The 19,113-nt window shown below is 39.0% G+C and overlaps 1 protein-coding gene and 1 pseudogene across 6 annotated transcripts in view; both read right to left on the bottom strand.

Annotated features, from left to right (window-relative positions):
* L2HGDH (L-2-hydroxyglutarate dehydrogenase) overlaps positions 1-19,113 on the bottom strand; it is a 55,421-nt gene that overhangs the window by 6,462 nt on the left and 29,846 nt on the right. For 3 of the 6 annotated variants that reach the window (XM_049706315.1, XM_049706314.1, XM_004270037.3), the window contains exons 5-9: positions 17,541-17,703; positions 16,231-16,265; positions 7,653-7,820; positions 6,601-6,758; positions 5,384-5,515 (exon numbers count right to left, since the gene is read on the bottom strand). In XM_049706315.1, the coding sequence (XP_049562272.1) occupies positions 5,384-5,515; positions 6,601-6,758; positions 7,653-7,820; positions 16,231-16,265; positions 17,541-17,703 (656 nt within the window). The remainder of the gene's footprint in view (positions 1-5,383; positions 5,516-6,600; positions 6,759-7,652; positions 7,821-16,230; positions 16,266-17,540; positions 17,704-19,113) is intronic. The other 3 variants (XM_033428463.2, XM_049706316.1, XM_033428464.2) reach the window with 3 other exon arrangements.
* Positions 10,264-14,397, bottom strand: LOC101285261 (histone PARylation factor 1-like; annotated as a pseudogene).

Raw genomic sequence — 19,113 nt, forward strand, 5'->3', positions numbered from 1 at the left:
CATATTTAAATTGGGAGTGGTGATATAGGGCAAGTCAACCATTCCATCTTAATTTCCAAATGTGAAGAAAGGGTATTTTTGTTATTAATATTCAACCAAACTGGATTGCAACAAGAGAACATGGTTTTTCCATGCCCAGTTTTTTAGTTTTGTTGACAAACTGGTTTAGGGCTTAGATCATTTTGAGCCTTAGTAAATGTTCTGTGAGGGCTTGAAAAACATGAGTATTCTATAATGGGGGTGAGGGAGTTCTATGCATCCCTTAAATCAAGTGGTTTTGTTTGTTGGTCTTTTAAGTTTTTGGCCATGCTGCACGGCACGTGGGATGTTAGTTCCTTGGAAGCACAGAGTCTTAACCACTGGACTGCCAGGGAAGTCCCTAAATCAAGTGTTTTAATTGTGTTATTCAAAGCTAATTTTTTTTTTTTTTTTTTGGCCATGCCGAGTGCCTTGAGGGGATCTTAGCTTCCCGACCATGGATTGAACCTGGACCCCAGCAGTGAACCGAGTCCTAACCACTGGACAACCAGGGAATTCCCCTCAAACCTAATATTTTATCTGCTTGAGCTATCATCTATCAACAGACATGTCTTAAAATCACCCATCACAATTATAGATTTGATTTCTGCTTCCAGTTATGTCAGTTTTTGTTCTCTGTATTTCTTAGCTCTGTTATCATATGCAACAAATTTATAGTGACCCTCCTTATTTATAACAATAATTTTTTACCTTAAAGTGTCTTTTATCTAAAATGAACCTAGGACTCATCTTTCTTCGAATAAGCATTTGCCTAACACATAGGTGGATTTTTAAAATCCAACCTGATAATCTCTGTCTTAACACATTTGCATTTATTATAATTTCTGATATTTGATTTCAACTATATTATTTTATGCTATTTAACCTGATCTTTTTCTGAAGTTTTCCCACCTCCTTTCTTGACTTACTGAGTTTTCTACATTCTTTTTTCTTCCTCTACTATTTGGAATAGTATTTACATTCTTGTATTTAGTTTTTTAATTCAGATGGGACTCACTGTACATCTTGAATTTTATGTCTTTTTGTCCATTCCAGAAAATTCTCAACTACTTCTCTTCAAAGTATTGCCTCTTCTCAACTTCTCTGGAACTCCTATGAGATGTAGGCTGGAATCTTCTCATCTTCTCCATGTCTTAATTTGCACATGATGCATCTTTAGCTTACAACATTGTTCTCTAAATTCTTCAGATTTACCTTCCAATTTACGAATTTTCTCTTAAGGGAGGTCCAACCAGCTGTCTAACTTAATCATTTGAGTTTTAAAATTTAAGAACTATATTTTTCATTTCTAGAAATTCTGATTACTTGGTTTCTAAATTTGCCTAGGGTATTTTTTAAATTATTATTCTTTTTCAGTTTTTTTCATTCCCTTTTTAAAAAAATTCATTGGAGCATACTTACTTTATGGTTTCTAATATTACTATTATCCAAAGTTGTTAGAGTCTAATTCTAGTACTTATTCTATCTGCTTACTCTCACTTATAGTGCTTTGGAACTTTTGCTGGTGAGTTCCTATTCAGCAGGGGGCGTTGGGTTGAAATTATGTCCCTCCACAGAGGTTTTATATTTGCTTCTGTCAGACACTCCAGGTGTATAACCATTCTAGGAACACCTTTTTTTTTAATGGAAAATATTAAACATGTACAAAAGTAAAATGAACAGTATAAGGAACTCCCATGTATGTATTACCCAGTTTCAGTAATAATCAACACACAGCCAATCTTGTTTCATCTATATCCCCACTCTGTCTACCTCTCTCCACTGGATTATTTTAAAGCAAACCCCAGATGGCGTATCATTTCACTTCAATGTATATTTCTCTTAAAAGGATTCTTAATAATAATACAAAACTACTAACTGCTTAGTATCAACCATATTCAGTCTGTGGTCAAATTACCCTGATTTTCACTCACTCTAATCTGTTTAAAGTGAGAGAGTGAGAGGCAGAAGTGTTAGTCTGAAGCAGGATCCATTTCTCAGCTTAAAGTTCCTAGATCAAACTAGTGGTACAAATTGAAACTCCAAGTACTTGTGAGGGAAGGCCCAGGGTTCTAGATTTTTAGGAGATTTTTTTCTAGACTTCCTCTTCACTGAGGGTACAGCCCTTCCAGAGTCCCTGGTTTTACAAAGGGATCTCAGTTCCAACTTTTTACCTTTTACAGACCCAAGGCTTCCTTTCCAGCACTTGAGTAGCAATTAAAATATAAGTCCCTAATGTTTTATATCTTGATTTGTGTGGTGGATGCATGAGTTTATACAATTTCCAAACTTCATTGAGCACTCAAGATCTGCATATTTTATTGTCTGTAAATCACAGATTAAAACAAAACTCAGTTATATTTACATCAAAATCAGAAAATCCTCCCTACCTTTCCAAGTCAGCATCAGCACTAATTCCTCCTAGTTCTTGGGTATTCAATTTCCTCTCTGTTTTCGTTTCTGGGATGCCCTTATTTTCTTGCACTCTCAGCTATAAGTATTTCAAGGGATTTTTATTATATTGTCTCCAGACTCTCTTATTAGTATTTTGCAGTGTGAGGGTTACCAAATTCTCTAGACTAGTAGCTCTCAAACAGGGGAGACTTTGCCCCCAGAGGATATTTGGCAACGTCTGGAGACATTTTTGGTTGTCATACTAGGGGAGTACTGCTGGCATCTAGTGGGTAGAGTCCAGGGATGCTGCTAAACATTCTACAGTGAACTGGACAGTCCCCCACAATAAAGAATTATTTGGCCCCAAACGTCAACAGTACCAAGAATGAGAAACCCTTTTTTGCAAAAGGGTCTAGATCACCTTTTTTGCAGGATTTTTGGCTTTTACCCTTGCATTTCACAGTAGTGTAGTCTTTAGCTATCACTTACAATGAAAACATCTTGTCTGAAAATTTACTACAGAATTCCCCCAAGAATATATTTTCAATATGAAGTGTGGGAAAAAGAGGGGATCTTGGCAAATATGTCGTCATATTTTACATCCTTACAATGCTAACAGATACAAACTACTGTTAGATTACCATGTCAAAATTAATCACAGAACAAATTAAAGGACTTTAGAGCTAAAATTAGGAACCTTAGAGATCATCATTTAATAATGAGAAGTCTGTATACCTAATGCATACATTTGACAGGTTATAACTTTACATTCCAATCTAATGTTCATTGGTAAGTTATTGCCCAAGATACTCTGGCTGGGCAATGAGAAGTCCAACTGGATCCCTTTTGGTAGCTACTGCAACTAAAGGACACCATCTTGAGCTAAACATTCCACTAAAAGTGTTGCTTTGGTTCTTTTTTACTATCCAGAACTACCTAATATGCTTCTTCCCCAATATTAATGATAGGGCATTTATGGTGTTATACTGGTTGCAAACAGGACTTAGGCTTCAAAATGTGGGAAGTCTATTGACATTATTTTTTTGTATTATTATTATTATTTAAGATTCTAGGCATATAACAAGGTACAGAGAATAACATAATGAACATCAATATTTTTTTTACCAAACAGCTTAAGAAATAAGCATTATAGATATGATAGAAGCCCCCTGTCAAACTCTCTGCATCCCATTCTCTTGTCTCCCCGGAGATAAACACTCTCCTCAGTTAGGTGTTTATCACTCTCGTGTTTGTTTTTATTTTCACATTACATGTGCAATCCATATACATACACAGTATAAACATATAAATGGTATCAAACATATCTTCTACACTTTTCTTTTTGTTACTGATAATTTCCTGCATTTAAGAGCTACAGGAATCAAATGGAATTGCTGAATATGTTCAGCTTCTCCATCTTCAGAAAGAAACTCATCTGTGACTGGGTTGAATTTGTCCCCAAATGCACCTGCCTACAGTGTTGTGTGCCCTTTTCTACTACCTGGTAATGAAACTGGTAACTGAAATTCACACCTTTCCACCCAGAGACAAGGGTATTCACCAAAACCCACAAGCCCCAAGGTTCAGTTCTACCATGTGAAATCCACTGGTCTAAAGAGTTTTCCTCAGGCTTCTACAAAAGAGTGGTAATCAAATCTGCATAGTGAATTCACTGCAACTATTTATACACAGAATTCACTATGCCCACCTATTGTGTTTTCCAAGGAATATTAACAGCAGTAAAAGACACTAGATTTGACCAATCTATTTTCAGATATAAAACATAACAAGTCTGCTAAAGCAGACCACTGAAAACATAAAAGCCTTCATTTATAGGTGAGTGAAAGAACATAAAGCCTAGATATTTTTATCCCTTCTATTTCAGAAGGTGAGTAGAGGGCTGAGAGAGATAAGAGTTAAAAACATTAGCTGGGTTTTAATAGTTCTTCTAAGGATTCAAAGAGGCTGGTCTGAGAATGATACATGAGAATCAGATTTAGACCAGGAGGCTCCCCTGAGGGAGACAGCTGACGTGATTATTGCTCTCTTCCCAGATACAGAGTCGAGCTGCTGATATATTACACCAGGCAAGTTCAGCAGCTGTTACTGAGGAGACAGACACTTAGTGCTCTAGAGATTCATTGCGGGATGGATTCAGGGAGGAGAGGATCTCAAAGACCACTGCTGATTAGGCCTAACAAATGGCTGGTTCAGGGGAAAAGATGAGCACCCTAAAAATATCACCAAAAAGAAAATAGGCTTGTGTGGCATTTAGGACAAGGTATAGATCAAGTCCAGAAAGCCTTTATCTTTAAGAAAAAAACATTTTTTTTAAGTAATCCTTCCTTTGCCCCACACCCCCACAGCAAGGACTCAGACTGATTGCTACCATACTATTTCCCACTTCTGTTCTACAAATAGTCCTTGAGGGAAGTAGGATCCAAGAAAGAACAAAATAAGTACAGAGGAAGCAAGGTAAGATGCCAGGTATGAGTATGTTTCTAAAAGCTTTTAAGAATCAATCAAAGTATAATGTTTTAATATGCTTATTACCTAATTAGGTAACATGGTGATCAATGATCTTATACAGAATTAAAAGTCAGAAGGCTTTGGAATCACAAGAGTAAGTGGCCAGGGAGATTACAAAAACTTCAGGTGAGATGTTTATCATGAATGAAAGCTAGACACAAAGGTGAAGGTGGCATCATAACACAACTGAAATGGAGATTTCAGCTTAATGCTGTAAGGTAGTCCAGATAATCATAAATGGACCTAGTTCAAGCACTAAGGGCCATGATGCAGCAATGCCCAAACTGCAAGGGGAATGAACAACTTGTTGAGAAAGAGAGAGCACACAAAAATTCAGTGGACACACTGATTGAAAGTGTGCTTACAAGTCACCAAGTCAGACCCACCTCCCAAGTTCACCTAGGACATGACTGTATTTACAACCCTTACGGCTTTTCCTTACCTAAGTATGTCACTGATAGTAATTTCAGGGATAAACTTTTGAAGGTGCTTCACTGTTGCACTGAGAAAACAGGCTTTGTACATTTCATTAACTCCATAGGAAAAATTCTGGAACACCAGTTTAATCAAGCCACTGAAAGCAAAGAAAATAAAATCTTTATGAAAGAAAGGAATTCTTTATTATCATACAACACCTTTACAGCTATTAGATTTGGGGGTGGGGTGTGGCATCACAGAAATCTATGCAAAGTCAGAAAAACCACATATTAAAAGAAAATCAGCTTTTGGCCTACGTAAGAAGGAAACTTCATCAAAGGAATACCTTCCCAACTCTAAAAGTAAACACCATTCAAACTCAAATTCCCAGGGAATGCTGGTTTCAAACTAGGATAAAGCCTGCCAACATCAAGGCTTTCTAATTCAATGTTATGTGCTTTCAAAAGGCATTAAAGATCTTTAAATCATGGCATTAAACATGTGGGACATTTACCCTACTTTTCTTTAGTCAGCCAGAGGTGAGACGCTCTAGTAGTGATTCTCACATGAGACTCTGGGGAGCCTATGTACATCTGTATTTTTACAAGCATACGTGCTAGGAAGCCCCATCCTAAACCTGTTTCAGAATCTGTGCAGGGTGAAACTCAAGTATAGCTTTAAAAGCTTTCTAGTGATTTTGATGATGTGAAACCCTCTAGAGAGCAACAGTGCTAAAAGGACAAAATACTTCACTGGGTTATTTCTTACAATAGTAAACACGCTGCATTCCAGGTCAACACAGCAGTACTGTTAGTCTTCCACAAAAAGAAACAAACTTGCTTATCAGCAGTTTCTCCAGAGGTTTTCAAAATCATGGTGACTGGCCTGAAATGATCTTATCAAAGCAAACCATCTACTGATTTTGAGAGAAACTTCTGTTTTTTTTTCAAGCTCAGCTAGAAGGTTAGCAAAACAAGATCTGGATTCTCAGATGTGCGATCGCTCGTGGCTCTTGGTCTTGTTCTTTTTAACCACAACCTCACCCTGGCTCATCAGAGTGTTCTTGAAGTAGTTAAAATGTTATGCTTATTCCACAAAGCTCTTAATTTAGATTAATTAAAAAACCAATATACCAATCACAAATATGAAAATTTATCCAATAAACAGAATATTGAGAAAGAAAAAATTCCCATATTAAAAATATAAGCACATAAAATCATTTTTTTAAGGAAATAAAGTTACCTCTTGATAATTATATCCATAATATCTCTGGCACTGAAGTCAAAGGGTCTGTAACCCTCTCGTTTAAAGGCAAGAACTGCATTCGGCCCTAGCCAAATACTGCCGTCCATCCTTGGTGTGAAGTGAACTCCTAGGAAAGGAAATCGGCTATCTGGGACCTATGGATTTAACAGAGCAAAGAACTATTAGCCCCATTTCATACTGCATTTCATTACACATGCAAACATTCAGCTGGTAATATAAAACATTTTCTTCCCATGCATCTGATTTGCATTACTTTTGATTTGTACTCAGATAATACTTTTCTATTTACATGCTTCTGCCTAGAAATGCCACACAGGAAACCTGATGCTATGACAATAAGGTACATTGTCCCATCTATTCCTCTTTCTGGGTAAAGAAAAAAAACAACTGTCCTACTTTAGGTTATTCCCCACCTCCACCCTCCCCAAGTAGGGATATATGTGGGTGGCAAATAAAATCAGAGCTGCTGGAAAAAAACACACCTTCATAGCACAGGCTTTTGTAAAGTGGGAATGCAATACTTGGAACAGATGAAATGGAAGTTTTGGCAAGGTCAAAAACATTAAATAGCTGAATACTGGTTGTTCAACCTAGTAGTTCCAGACAGAAGAATGAGCTTTTCATTTAAACGGCTCTGTCTTCGCTACACCATGAAACTACACAGTGGCCAAATCCCCTTTTCTGCACTTATAGACAGTGAACTGAGAAAGAGGGTTGGCATCTGGGCATGCTATAAGGAAAAGTTCTGTTATGAGTACTCCTTCCACCAGAGAAGTGGAAGAATTGGGTTCTTTCTTCACAGCCCTTCCCATGGTGCACTCAAGCTTTCCTGTACTTGTGGGCAAGTCATTATAATTGAATGACTATGATATCGGAATAAAGATTTGGGGATTCGACCACAAGAGAAACAGGTGGAATGATTGCACCAAAAGCCCTTCAAAATATCTTACTTCTCACCCCGGGAAAAGTTTTTGTTTCATTCCCCTTTTTGCCCACAACCATCTTGAGAAGGCAGAAGTACTACCTACTGGATAAATATTCCCTTTTACAAGATAGCGTTTTTCTGGCTTCAAGAGCAGGTAATCTCCCCGGAATGGTACAATTCGCGGATTGGGATTGCAGCCACTCAACTCGGAAATACGGTCTGAGTGAAGTCCTGCACATGTCACAACATACTGACATCGAACCTCCTCTCCCTAGTGCAAGAGAAAAGAACAGTGACTTGTGGGAAGTAGAAAGATTAGGTGGAGGAGGGGGAGAGGGAGAGGGCGGATAGATGATAGAAAAGACAATAAAGGGCACAGATATGGACTTCTTCCTTTTTATTCCTTTTAAAAGAGGAAATTAAAACAAGTATCAGCAAAATAAGTTCTTCAGCATTTAGGTGGCAGGTAGGAACTTAGGGCAGTGGCACACAGGAGGATGTACCTTAAATTTTGTACTTTAATCTAGAGATACAGTGGTTGACCTAGTGAGGATACCTAACAAGCCACACACACATACACCCGTATTTTACTAACACCTAGCACGGAACTTAACTACTTGTTGCATGAAGTAGTAAACTTCGTTTAGGTGGCCCCAACCAATTTGGCTTCCTTTGTGTTTCAGATAGCTTCTCCTGTCTTAGGTAGGAGTAATTGATCTTGTTACTCAATAACCTTGCACAATTCCCACTGTAACCTACCCACCAACCAATTTCTGCTTCCTGATCAGTATCTACTTTGCAAACTGAAGCTACTTTCAAAAACTCATTCATTCAACCCACATTTACTGAGAACGCACACTACAGTCAAGGTTTGCTTTAATGACTAGGAGACTGCTAATCTTAGGCTGTGTTTTCTCATAAATTTTATTTTGTGATTATCATCTGCATATTTTTAGGTTTACTCTGCCAGGGTTAGCCAATTTGCAACTCTATTTCCTAAATGATTTCATTTAACTCTAATTCACCACCACACTCTAATTTCTATCGCTTTATTTCTTACAGAGGAGACAACTAACACCTTCTTGCTTCAGGTAATTTCTTGTTCCTAGATCTCCTTCCCCGAGGACCTATTTCTGAAGCCTTGGAGTTCTCACCTGCCTCAACGTTCTTTCTTTCTTTGTAGCCCTTACTGATTCAGCCTTATTTTATCTCCGCGTGCATCCTATTTTTGCTTAGCTACCAAGATAAGCATCTTTTCATGAGTTATACAAGTCACACTGATGACAAAAATCAGATGAAACTTGTTTATAGTGAATTCAAATTAGCTAGACTAAACCATGAAAGTTTTAAGATGCTTGAAGTCAAAGGACCATGTCAACAAAAACAGAAGTAGGTTGGTATCTTTCCTGTTCATCTAGAGTTATATACCAGAAGTACAAAAAAATTCTTTATGTGATATAAATCTTCTAGTTACTACTTTAAAGTTCAGCAACTCTTTGTTGAAGAGGAGCTTTATAAATGTGAAGTGAAGAGGCGCTTTACAAATGTAAAGATAAGAGAATTTATAGAATGGTACCAGAATGCAATAACCTAGAAGTTCTCTCTTAAAAGCTCAAGGAACGGGCTTCACTGGTGGCGCAGTGGTTGGGAGTCTGCCTGCTAGTGCGGGGGACACGGGTTCGAGCCCTGGTCTGGGAGGATCCCACATGCCGCGGAGCGACTAGGCCCATGAGCCACAACTACTGAGCCTGCGCGTCTGGAGCCTGTGCTCCGCAACAAGAGAGGCCGCGATAGTGAGAGGCCCAAGCACCGCGATGAAGAGTGGCCCCCGCTTGCTACAACTAGAGAAAGCCCTCGCACAGAAATGAAGACCCAACACAGACAAAAAAAAAAAAAAGCTCAAGGAACAATTCTGAAGAAAAAATTTATTAAAAACTGTCATACGTCTCTGAAATCAGTTTATGCTATACACGAAACAATTATTAAATTCAATAACACATTTATTTCACACCCAAAATTGAAATACTGAATTTACATTGAATTATTTGTTCAAACATAAATTTCTTTAAAAAAATAAACTATGCATTACTGTTGCTATTTCATAAGTGAAAGACTTTTTCCCCATATGCAATCTATAAATCTTTAGTTTGCAAATCCTCTCCCCAAAAGTTTATTTTAAAAATTCATTTTCTTTTAACCTGTCATAAAAGCGTAAATATTCAACTTGATAAGTTGACTCAAACTTTTATTTTTTCATTTTTTTTAAACAATTCCATGTATTTATTTTTTTAATTTATTTTTTATTTTTTTAAAGATTTAATTTTACCTGATTTTTGGCTGTGTTGGGTCTTCGTTGCTGCACGCGGGCTTTCTCTAGTTGCGACGAGCGAGTGCTACTCTTTGTTGTGGTGCATGGGCTTCTCACTGCGGTGGCTTCTCTTGTTGTGGAGCACAGGCTCTAGGTGCGCAGGCTTCAGTAGTTGTGGCTCATGGGCTCAGTAGTTGTGGTTCGTGGGCTCTAGAGTGCAGGCTTAGTAGCTGTGGCGCATGGGCTTAGTTGCTCCGCGGCGTGTGGGATCTTCCTGGACCAGAGATCGAACCCATGTCCCCTGCATTGGCAGGCGGATTCTTATCCACTGCGCCACCAGGGAAGTCCCTCAAAATTTTAAATTATATTTTATAATTTAAAATATATATTAAAATTATATTTTAAATTTTAAATTATATTATTTAACTATACTAAAAGAAAATGTCAAAATAAAAGCAACAACTATAGCAAATTTGGGTGAAATACAAATCCACTGGTATCCCATAGGCCCCTGCATATCCTGCATCACATGATGCTGTACTCTAGTGAAAATGTTCCTTAGATGAGGGCAGGGGCAGAAGCAGACTTTTAATCTTTTTTATTTTTTAGCTTTATAAAAGTTTTTAGTAAACGTTTCCATCAGTTTATTTTATGTGCTCCTTAAAAAAAAAATCACAGGTTTAATATTAATGCTTTAAAGTATTATACACCAAAGAAAGCCAATTGTCATTCATGCTGCAAGTTGGTCTGTGTTTTCTTTACTCCTGTTTACCAGATAATCTTCAATAATTTCTGCAAAGAGACTTCTCTTCAACAGAGTATAGGTAAGAGGTAAAAGCTGGCAGGTAACTTTATGACAATAGTCTGAACCATAACAGGAAGTCCATTCCCACTTAAGCCCCATCCCATAATCACATTCATCACTAGCAAACTGCACAAAAGTCATCGCTGAATGAGAGCAAAAGCTTTTAGTCTCTCATCACTTTGTGCTTCAAAAATTGTCTTGCAAATTCCCTTGAAGTTGGCATCCGTTTCAGGGAGCTCTCCGTACTCAGCATCATTTTCATCTACTGGGACAACTAAGCCTGCATCATGAAAAGTCTTTGTCTTGACTTTCTTATCTCTATGTTTCATCTTCATGGTTCTCTGTTCCAATGAGTAACCCAGTGCTCTGGCTGCTTCTGTGCAGTTTTCATCTATGTGTTTCAAGAAACTAGTTTTCTTTTTATGTTACTTAAGTTTTTCATCAAAACAAATTTGACTGCGGCAAACACATTATCTCCATTTTGATCAATTATACAATTTTTCTTTGCTCCATCTGTACCAACATATACAGGAGGTTCATCAGGAGACGCCCTGAAATACCCCACATAGAACTGAATTTTATTATCTCCAGTAATAACAGACTGGAACTCAGGAGGGTCATAGTAAAATCTCCAGTGAAGGTTAATATTGGGCTTGCTGATTTTTTGTTCATTTTATACTTCGTAAAGACCCACTAATCGAAGGCCAAGGCTTGCAGAAAAGTGCATCCGCTGACTTCTCAGGATCAAGTTCTTCACAGAAATTCCAGAAGTGACAGAAATCTTCAGGCAGGGCTTCCCTGGCGGCGCCGTGGTTAAGAATCCACCTGCCAATGCAGGGTACACGGGTTCGATCCCTGGTCTGGGAAGATCCCACATGCCGCAGAGCAACTAAGCCCGTGCGTCACAACTACTGAGCCTGCACTCTAGAGTCCACGAGCCACAACTACTGAACCCACATGCCACAACTACTGAAGCCTGCGCACCTAGAGCCCGTGCTCCATGACAAGAGAAGCCACTGCAATGAGAAGCCCACGCACCACAATGAAGAGTAGTCCCTGCTCACCTCAACTACAGAAAGCCCGCGCACAGCAACAAAGACCCAACACAGCCAAAAATAAATAAATAAAATAAATAAATTTATATATCTAAAAAAGAAATCTTCAGGCAGAGAAAGCTTATGATGATTTTCTATTTCTTTTCTAAAGTCACTGGAGACATCAGCTTTACAGGACTTCACTTCAAATGTTTTTTCACACTGTTGCTCCTCCACACTGGGCCTGCACTTCCCACCGCTGCCAACCATTCTGCTTTTTAATCCTTTTTTGAATGGAGACCCTGGTTGCTCTGCCACTTGGGCCACATGATCCAGCAGCTCTGATGGTAACTGAAGTGTGTGGCTGATAGTGATGTTTTACGGAGACCATGGTAGGCCCCTAGAGGTGGAATCAGTACAGAACCGTAGGATTTTGGAGGAAAGTTATACCATCCTCTGCAGGTAATTAGCCTCCTTTTGAGAAAGTGCTTCTGCCTTTGGCTCAACACTCGACCACCGGTCACCAAGTTACCATGTGAACTACCCATTATGAACTAGGTATTGTCTGACTCACCAAGCTGCAAAATTGGGTGTGTACACAGCACTCTGTCATCAAGAGGAAGTGGAATATACGAGATAAGGGTTGTATAGGTCCTGTAGGCACACATAAATTGTGCAGGCAAGTGGCTCAAATTCCCATGACCTCTACTGCTAAATCATCTCCTCCCTCTCAGCCTGCCCCCATGGCCCCATGGAAAGTTCTCTGTCATCAGCTGACCAAGGAAGAAAAAAATACAGGCCTGGTTTACAAATGGTTCTGCACAACATTCTGGCGTCACTTGAAAATGAACAGGTACAGCACCAGAGCCCCACTCGGGAGTGGCCCTGAAGGACTGCAGTGAAGGGAAATCTTCCCAGGGGGAAGAACACTGAACATTATACTTGGTTATTTATCTTACCTAGAAGGAGAGATGGCTAGAAGTATGGATTTAAACTGCTTCATGTGCAATGACTAATGGTTTGCTGGATGGTCAGAAAAGGGAGCTCTGGAGAAAAGGTATGTGAATGGACCTCTCCAAACGGGCTCAGATAAAAAAGATATTTCAGTACTATATGAATGTTCACTAAAGAGTGATCATGGAAGAGGAAGATTTTAATAATCAGTAGACAAGATGACCTGCTCTGTGGACGTTAGCTAGCCTCTTTCCCCAGGTACCCCTGTCCTTACCCAATGGTTTCATAAACTAAATGGTTATGGCAGCAAGGAGGTAATGCAAGGGTTCAGCAACATGGACTTACTCACCAAAGCTGATCTGTTTACAACCACTGCTGAATGTTCAATCTACCAACAGCGGAATCAACAGAGCCACTGATATGGTCCCTGGACCACTTCAATCAAAAACCAAAGGCAGCACTCAGTGCTCACTGGAATAGACACTTACTCTGGATATAAATTTGTCTTCCCTGCCCACAATGCTTCTATGGGAACCACCATCTGTGAATTTATAGGATGCCTTATTCACTGTTATGGTATTTTACTTAGAAGAATTACTTCTGATCAGTGAGCTTATTTTACAAGAAATGAAGTATAACAATAGGCTCATGCTTGTGTAATGCACTGATTTTATCATTTTCCCCACAATCCTGAAGCTGCTGGGTGACAAAAAGTAGAATGGGCTTTTGAAGATTCAATAACAGCACTAGTTGGCTGGCAACACCTACAGGCCTGGGGCAAGGTCTTCCAGGATTCTCTACATGCTCTAAACCAGTGACTAATATATGGTGTTGTTTCTCCCATAGCCAGGATTCACAGGTCTGGAAATCAAGAGGTAGAAAATGGGAGTAGCTCCTTACTATTACAGTAAAATTTTTTGCTTCCTATCCCTACAACTTTTGGCTCTGATGGTCTAGAGGTCTTAGTTCCCAAGGGAAAAAGGCTTCCATTAGAGAATAAGCAATGGTTGCATTAAGTTAGAAATTGATACTGCCACACTTGGCCACTTTGGGTTCCCCCTGCCAGTGATCAATAGGCAGAGGGGATTACTGCACTGAGTGGGGTAATTGATTCTGACTCTCAAGGAGAAACTGAGTTGCTACCACAGAGAGGGCTCAGGGAGGATAAAGAGGAATACATCTGGAATGTAGCTCTCCTGGGACATGCCTTAATTTTCCCATGTATTATTATAAAACTTAATGGAAAGTACCACAACCCAAAACAGGCAGGGCTTCTAATGGCACAGACACTTCAGGAATGAAAGTTTGAGTTACCCCACCAAACTAGGAACCATGACCAGCTGAGATGCTTGCCAAGGGCAAAGGGACTATGGAATGAGTAGTGGAAGAAGGAAATTATAAATATCAGCTATGACCACATGTCTGGTGACAGAAATGAGGAGTGTAGTAGCTATGGGTAATTCTTCCTTATTTTGAAATAAATATATTTGTCTATAAATTACCCAATTATTTCTTTATCCTCATTATTATGGACTGAATTGTGTCTCCCCTAAATCCATACATTGAAGTCCTAACGCCCAACGAGACTGTATTTGGAGACAGGACCTTTAGGGAGGTAATTAAGGTTAAATAAGGTCACAAAAGTGGAGCCCTAATCTAATAGGAATGGTGTTCTTATAAGACAAAGAGATACCAGAGGTTGCTCTCTCCTGCTCTTTCTCTGCACATGTGCACGCACAGAGAAAAGGCCACGTAAGGACATAGTGTGAAGACAGTCATCCACAAGCTGAGAAGAGAGATCTCACCAGAAGCCAACCCTGATGGCACCTTGACCCTAGATCTCTAGCCTCCAGAGCTGTGAAAAAATAAATTTCTGTTGTTAAAGCCACCCCGTCTGTGGTGTTCTGTTAAGGCAGCCCTAGACGACTAACACACCCATCTCTGTCACTTCCCCACTGTCTAACACCTCAATTTCAGTACTATCGACATTTGGGGCCAGATACCTCTTTGTTCTGGGGGCCTGTCTCTCACATTGTAGGATGTTTAGCAGAATCCCTGGCCTCTACCCACTAAATGCCAGTAGCATTGCCCCCCTTCTACTAGATGTGACAATAAAAATGTCTCCAGACATTGCCAAATGTCTCCTAGGAGGAGAAACTGCCTCCCGTTGAGAACTACTGATTTAATATAAGATGCTTAAATTGTGGTTAACCTTTTATCTCAGTATTTAAGTTGCAGGATCTCAAAGGGGGAGAGTGACTCAGCTAGAAAAGAAATGAACATTCATGATCAATAAAGTAGACTTCGTATCTTTTTTGGAGAGTAAGCATGTCTTCAGGTGTATGGAAGATAGTTGCACCTTGTGGATGGAAGCATAATCTTTCTACTCTCTTCATTTGGAAGTTAAATATGGTTATAAGGGGTGTGAATGGATGCCAAGTTGAAAAGGGATGGACTGCAGGGGGTTATACTGTGTCGATCTGGTTAAGCTGGGAACAACAATTCTTCCCTATACGGTTCCAGCTTAAAGCTGACCAAACAGGAATTGCATATGGTTTGGCAGGCAGAAGTACAGCAGCAGCCACTATTCTCTGAAGGTCATTCTAGTCCAACGAAGTGACAAACACCCACTGCAAAGTAAATTACAGCTCCACATTCAGCTTCCCAACTACTGCTCCTACTGATCAGGCACTGCTCCAGCCCACTGCTTGGGTATAGACAGAGGCAAGAGCCCCCCATATCTCCTCATGAGCTTCCTGCTTGCATTCCCACTTCAGCAGCTAGACACATGTGGCTTCTCAGACTGGCTGGAGATGCCTCTGATCTACCAACTCCCCTTCTGAACCTGCACTTCCCCAGATCCTTTAAAAATTGTGTAAGGGGACTTCCCTGGTGGTCCAGTGGGTAAGACTCCACACTCCCAATTCAGGGGGCCCAGGTTCGATCCCTGGTCAGGGAAATAGATCCCGCATGCATGCCACAACTAAGAGTCCGCATGCCACAGTGAAGATCCCGCATGCCGCAACTAAGACCCGGCACAGCCAAAATAAATAAATAAATATTTTTTAAAAATGTGTAAGGCCTAATTCCTATAATATACTCATTGATGACTCTACTCTCCTGACTGAACTCTGATCGTTCAATGAACATACAGCTAACGAAATGCTTCTATGCCATTCAATAATTCTTGTTTTAGACTATGAGAAGATGAAGAAAAGTAGTCCATCTCTCTCTGCACAACCTGCTCCCTGCCCCCAAAGTCTTCTCATTAGCAGACAGTTAATAAGTTAATGTAGATAAGTAGGCAGAGCAATAAAACTATCAGTTTTTATTACTCTAAGTGCTTATAATCCTATCCTTTGCTGGCACAAACACTTCATGAAGACATTTCCAAGTTGAAACCCTTCTTAGAATGAAAGCTGTTACACTGCTCTCAAAGGATTTCTCTCAGAATAACTTTTACATTAGACAAATTTCATTCAATGACATAAAATACAGCACTGTGGTTAATTCAGCTTTTTAAGAAAGGAGATGACCGTAGATAAAGTAGATTAAAGTAGTTTTGCTTAAGAATCTTTACCTTTGTATTCCTTATAACAACTGGGTATTTCATCCCTGAAAAAAAATTAGTGAAAGATTTATTTTTAGCAAAAGAAAGCCTACATTAAGTAAACAATATTCTAGTAATCATTTAAAGGATTGTCTCTGTCATAACCATTATTGCCTCCTACTTTTCATTCTAAAGTTTTTTACCAAGTAACAAGATTAAACTAGTTCATATTTGACAATATACAAAACTCTGGCATGTTTTTAGCATATTTTATTTTAATTCATTTAATCTATACTTATAAACCATTCCCCACCCCAGCTCCAAAATAGACAGTCCCAGCTTTTCTGTGAACTGCAATCCTAGAAAACAGGCTATAAAACGGATCATCATAAATCAGTATGCATTTTCTCACAGAACTAATGCTATGACACTTGTTCAAGTCTTGGTTATCTGAATCCTTGCGGATTCTAAGTTGTATAGAGAAGCAAGAGTTATCACAACACAGAATTTCCAATGATAAACTATTTATAAAATTAGTTCCCAATCAGATACATGTGATCTCAAAGACCTATAAAGCATATGTACAGCAGGTAAAAAAAATATGATCTACTTACTTATATCATAGATTTGATTGATTATGCTACCTGTCTAACAATCTCAATTATTTAACAATTTTGCTCATCATCTTAGAATTTAAAAGGACACTGGGAGAATGACTCTGATAGCCCAGATCTCCTTAAAAACCTGTCAAGAAAGAATGAACTGAACACTACTTTTTTTCTCCTTCAAATTTCCCAACAATGAATTTAAGGCTTAAAAACTAATTCATTTGGTTTAAAAAAAAAAATTGTCCCCAAAGCAAAACAAAACAAACTCTAAGTACAGGCTACAATGAAGGAACTGGGGGGGGGGGGGCGCGGAGTGGAGGGGGAATTCAGAATGGCTGAGTCATGTCCTATCCCCAGACAGTCTGATTCAGTAAGACTGGGTGATGCTAAAATCTGCATTTTTAACAAGCACTCCCAGGGGATTCTGACTAACCTGGATAGGGAAGTGTTTGCAGGCTAACTTTCCATAAACAGCCTTGGCAGTTCGGGATTTAGCACTAGTCAGAAGTGTCCCATCAATGCCTAGTTCTATCAGCACAAGACTCAGTAGAAGTCCCAGTTCTCCCATATCCGGTCTCACCCTCACCCCTTCTGTACCTGCCTCCAGCTCTGGGCCCTTACTGTAGCCTAGCTTCTGGTGGCCCTCTTGCCAGCACTACCCTAGCCAAAAACAGTCCCAAGTTTGTTCAGAAGTCAATTCAGTATTCAAAAGAAAAGACAAGGATTGCTTACCATCTTTACTTCTTGAAGGACTTTCTTTAGCCATTTTAATATCTTCTACTTCAAAATTGGTCAAAACAGAGCCACCTGCTTCTTGGAAATCCTGGGCAAATGACAAAGCCACCTGCTGATAGTCCACAATGCCAGTATGAGGACAATCAATAGCCATTAGACCCTGGCACAGAATTGTGAAAAAAGCAAGACGATACAATTAAAAACCACTGAGCATAGGTTGTGCGATAAATTTGATTTTGGGCTGGATTTTTTATTGTTTATATTGATGGATAACACACAATTAGCCTTTCCTGGCAAACATCTGATAGTCTTAAAGAAAAATAAAAGTGCTCAATTCAATGCCTAAATTTGAAATTGAATACATATATAATTTGTCTAACAGATAAAAGAAATAATACTAGCTAAATAAGAAAACCTCTATAATCAGGAAATAAGTCTCCTCCTTAGGGGAGTTAATTTTTCCAGGCTCTTCCAGCTGCTACAATGAGTTTTTCTGTTTTGTTTATACCTTACCCTATCTGATTCTGATTCATATCTGATTGTGAATCAAATAGTGTATCACCAATTATATTTTAAACAAACTGTAGAGATTTTTCCCAGTAGTATATTAGATGTCATGCACACTCAGTGAGAGCTCAGAGTTGTTCACAGTGTTTGCCGAGTGTTGATTTGATTTGCTGCAGAATCTATCTTCAAGACTACAACTACTGAATGGAGATTTTATGTGGTCAATTCAAACTTTCTCTTCAGGTAATATGAGAAATTAATAGCCTGGGTCTTTTGTTGCTATGTTGGGGGGTGTGTGTGTGTTGTCACTCAAAACATGTTTAAACTCTATAAATGAATGATCTACAACCATACCTATTTAATTTTTTGGAATAAGTATTGAATGTGCATTGGCTTTTCTAATTCTGAAGAAAAGGAAACAAGTAGCATTTCACAAAGTATTGACTACATTTTGGTGAATCCTTGGAAATGGCACCATTTTCTGTTGCCTTATTGTATATAAGAGTATATCAGTTCTCCCAATCAATTGCCCCTAAGAGCGTAGCCTGGTTCCCAGGATAAATGGCACCCAGAAGTTGAGCACGACAGGTAAATGCTCTATCCTCCTGTTTGGCCAGGACTGCACTGTTGTTGCAGTTTTACAATGATATGTGATAATATTATTTTAAATATCTCATCTGTATTCACTGCTCCACCCCTACCCCAGTGCATTTACCTGCTTGGCCTTTAAAAGTTTTTGACTTTGCCACCCATCCCTGACCAATGCTTCCAAATGGCCAGATGACACTAAAGGTGAAGGCTCACAAAATGCCTCACAGTCTCTTTTCACAAACTGAACATAACATTTGGCAAACTTCATCATTTTCCTGACAGTCTTGCTTCCAGAATATGACAGCATTTGCCAAGAACAGGAAATCATTCCTTCTGTTTCAATACAATCACATGTAAGATTTTACATTAGAACTTACATTGCCTGAAATCCCTAAATTCGCAGGTCAAATAAGTATAATTCAACTTTAAACTACAAATGGTATTTGGGGTACAATAACCTTGGAAGCTAACT

The sequence above is a fragment of the Orcinus orca genome, chromosome 2, assembly GCF_937001465.1.
Source record: "Orcinus orca chromosome 2, mOrcOrc1.1, whole genome shotgun sequence".
NCBI classification, from domain to species: domain Eukaryota; kingdom Metazoa; phylum Chordata; class Mammalia; order Artiodactyla; family Delphinidae; genus Orcinus; species Orcinus orca.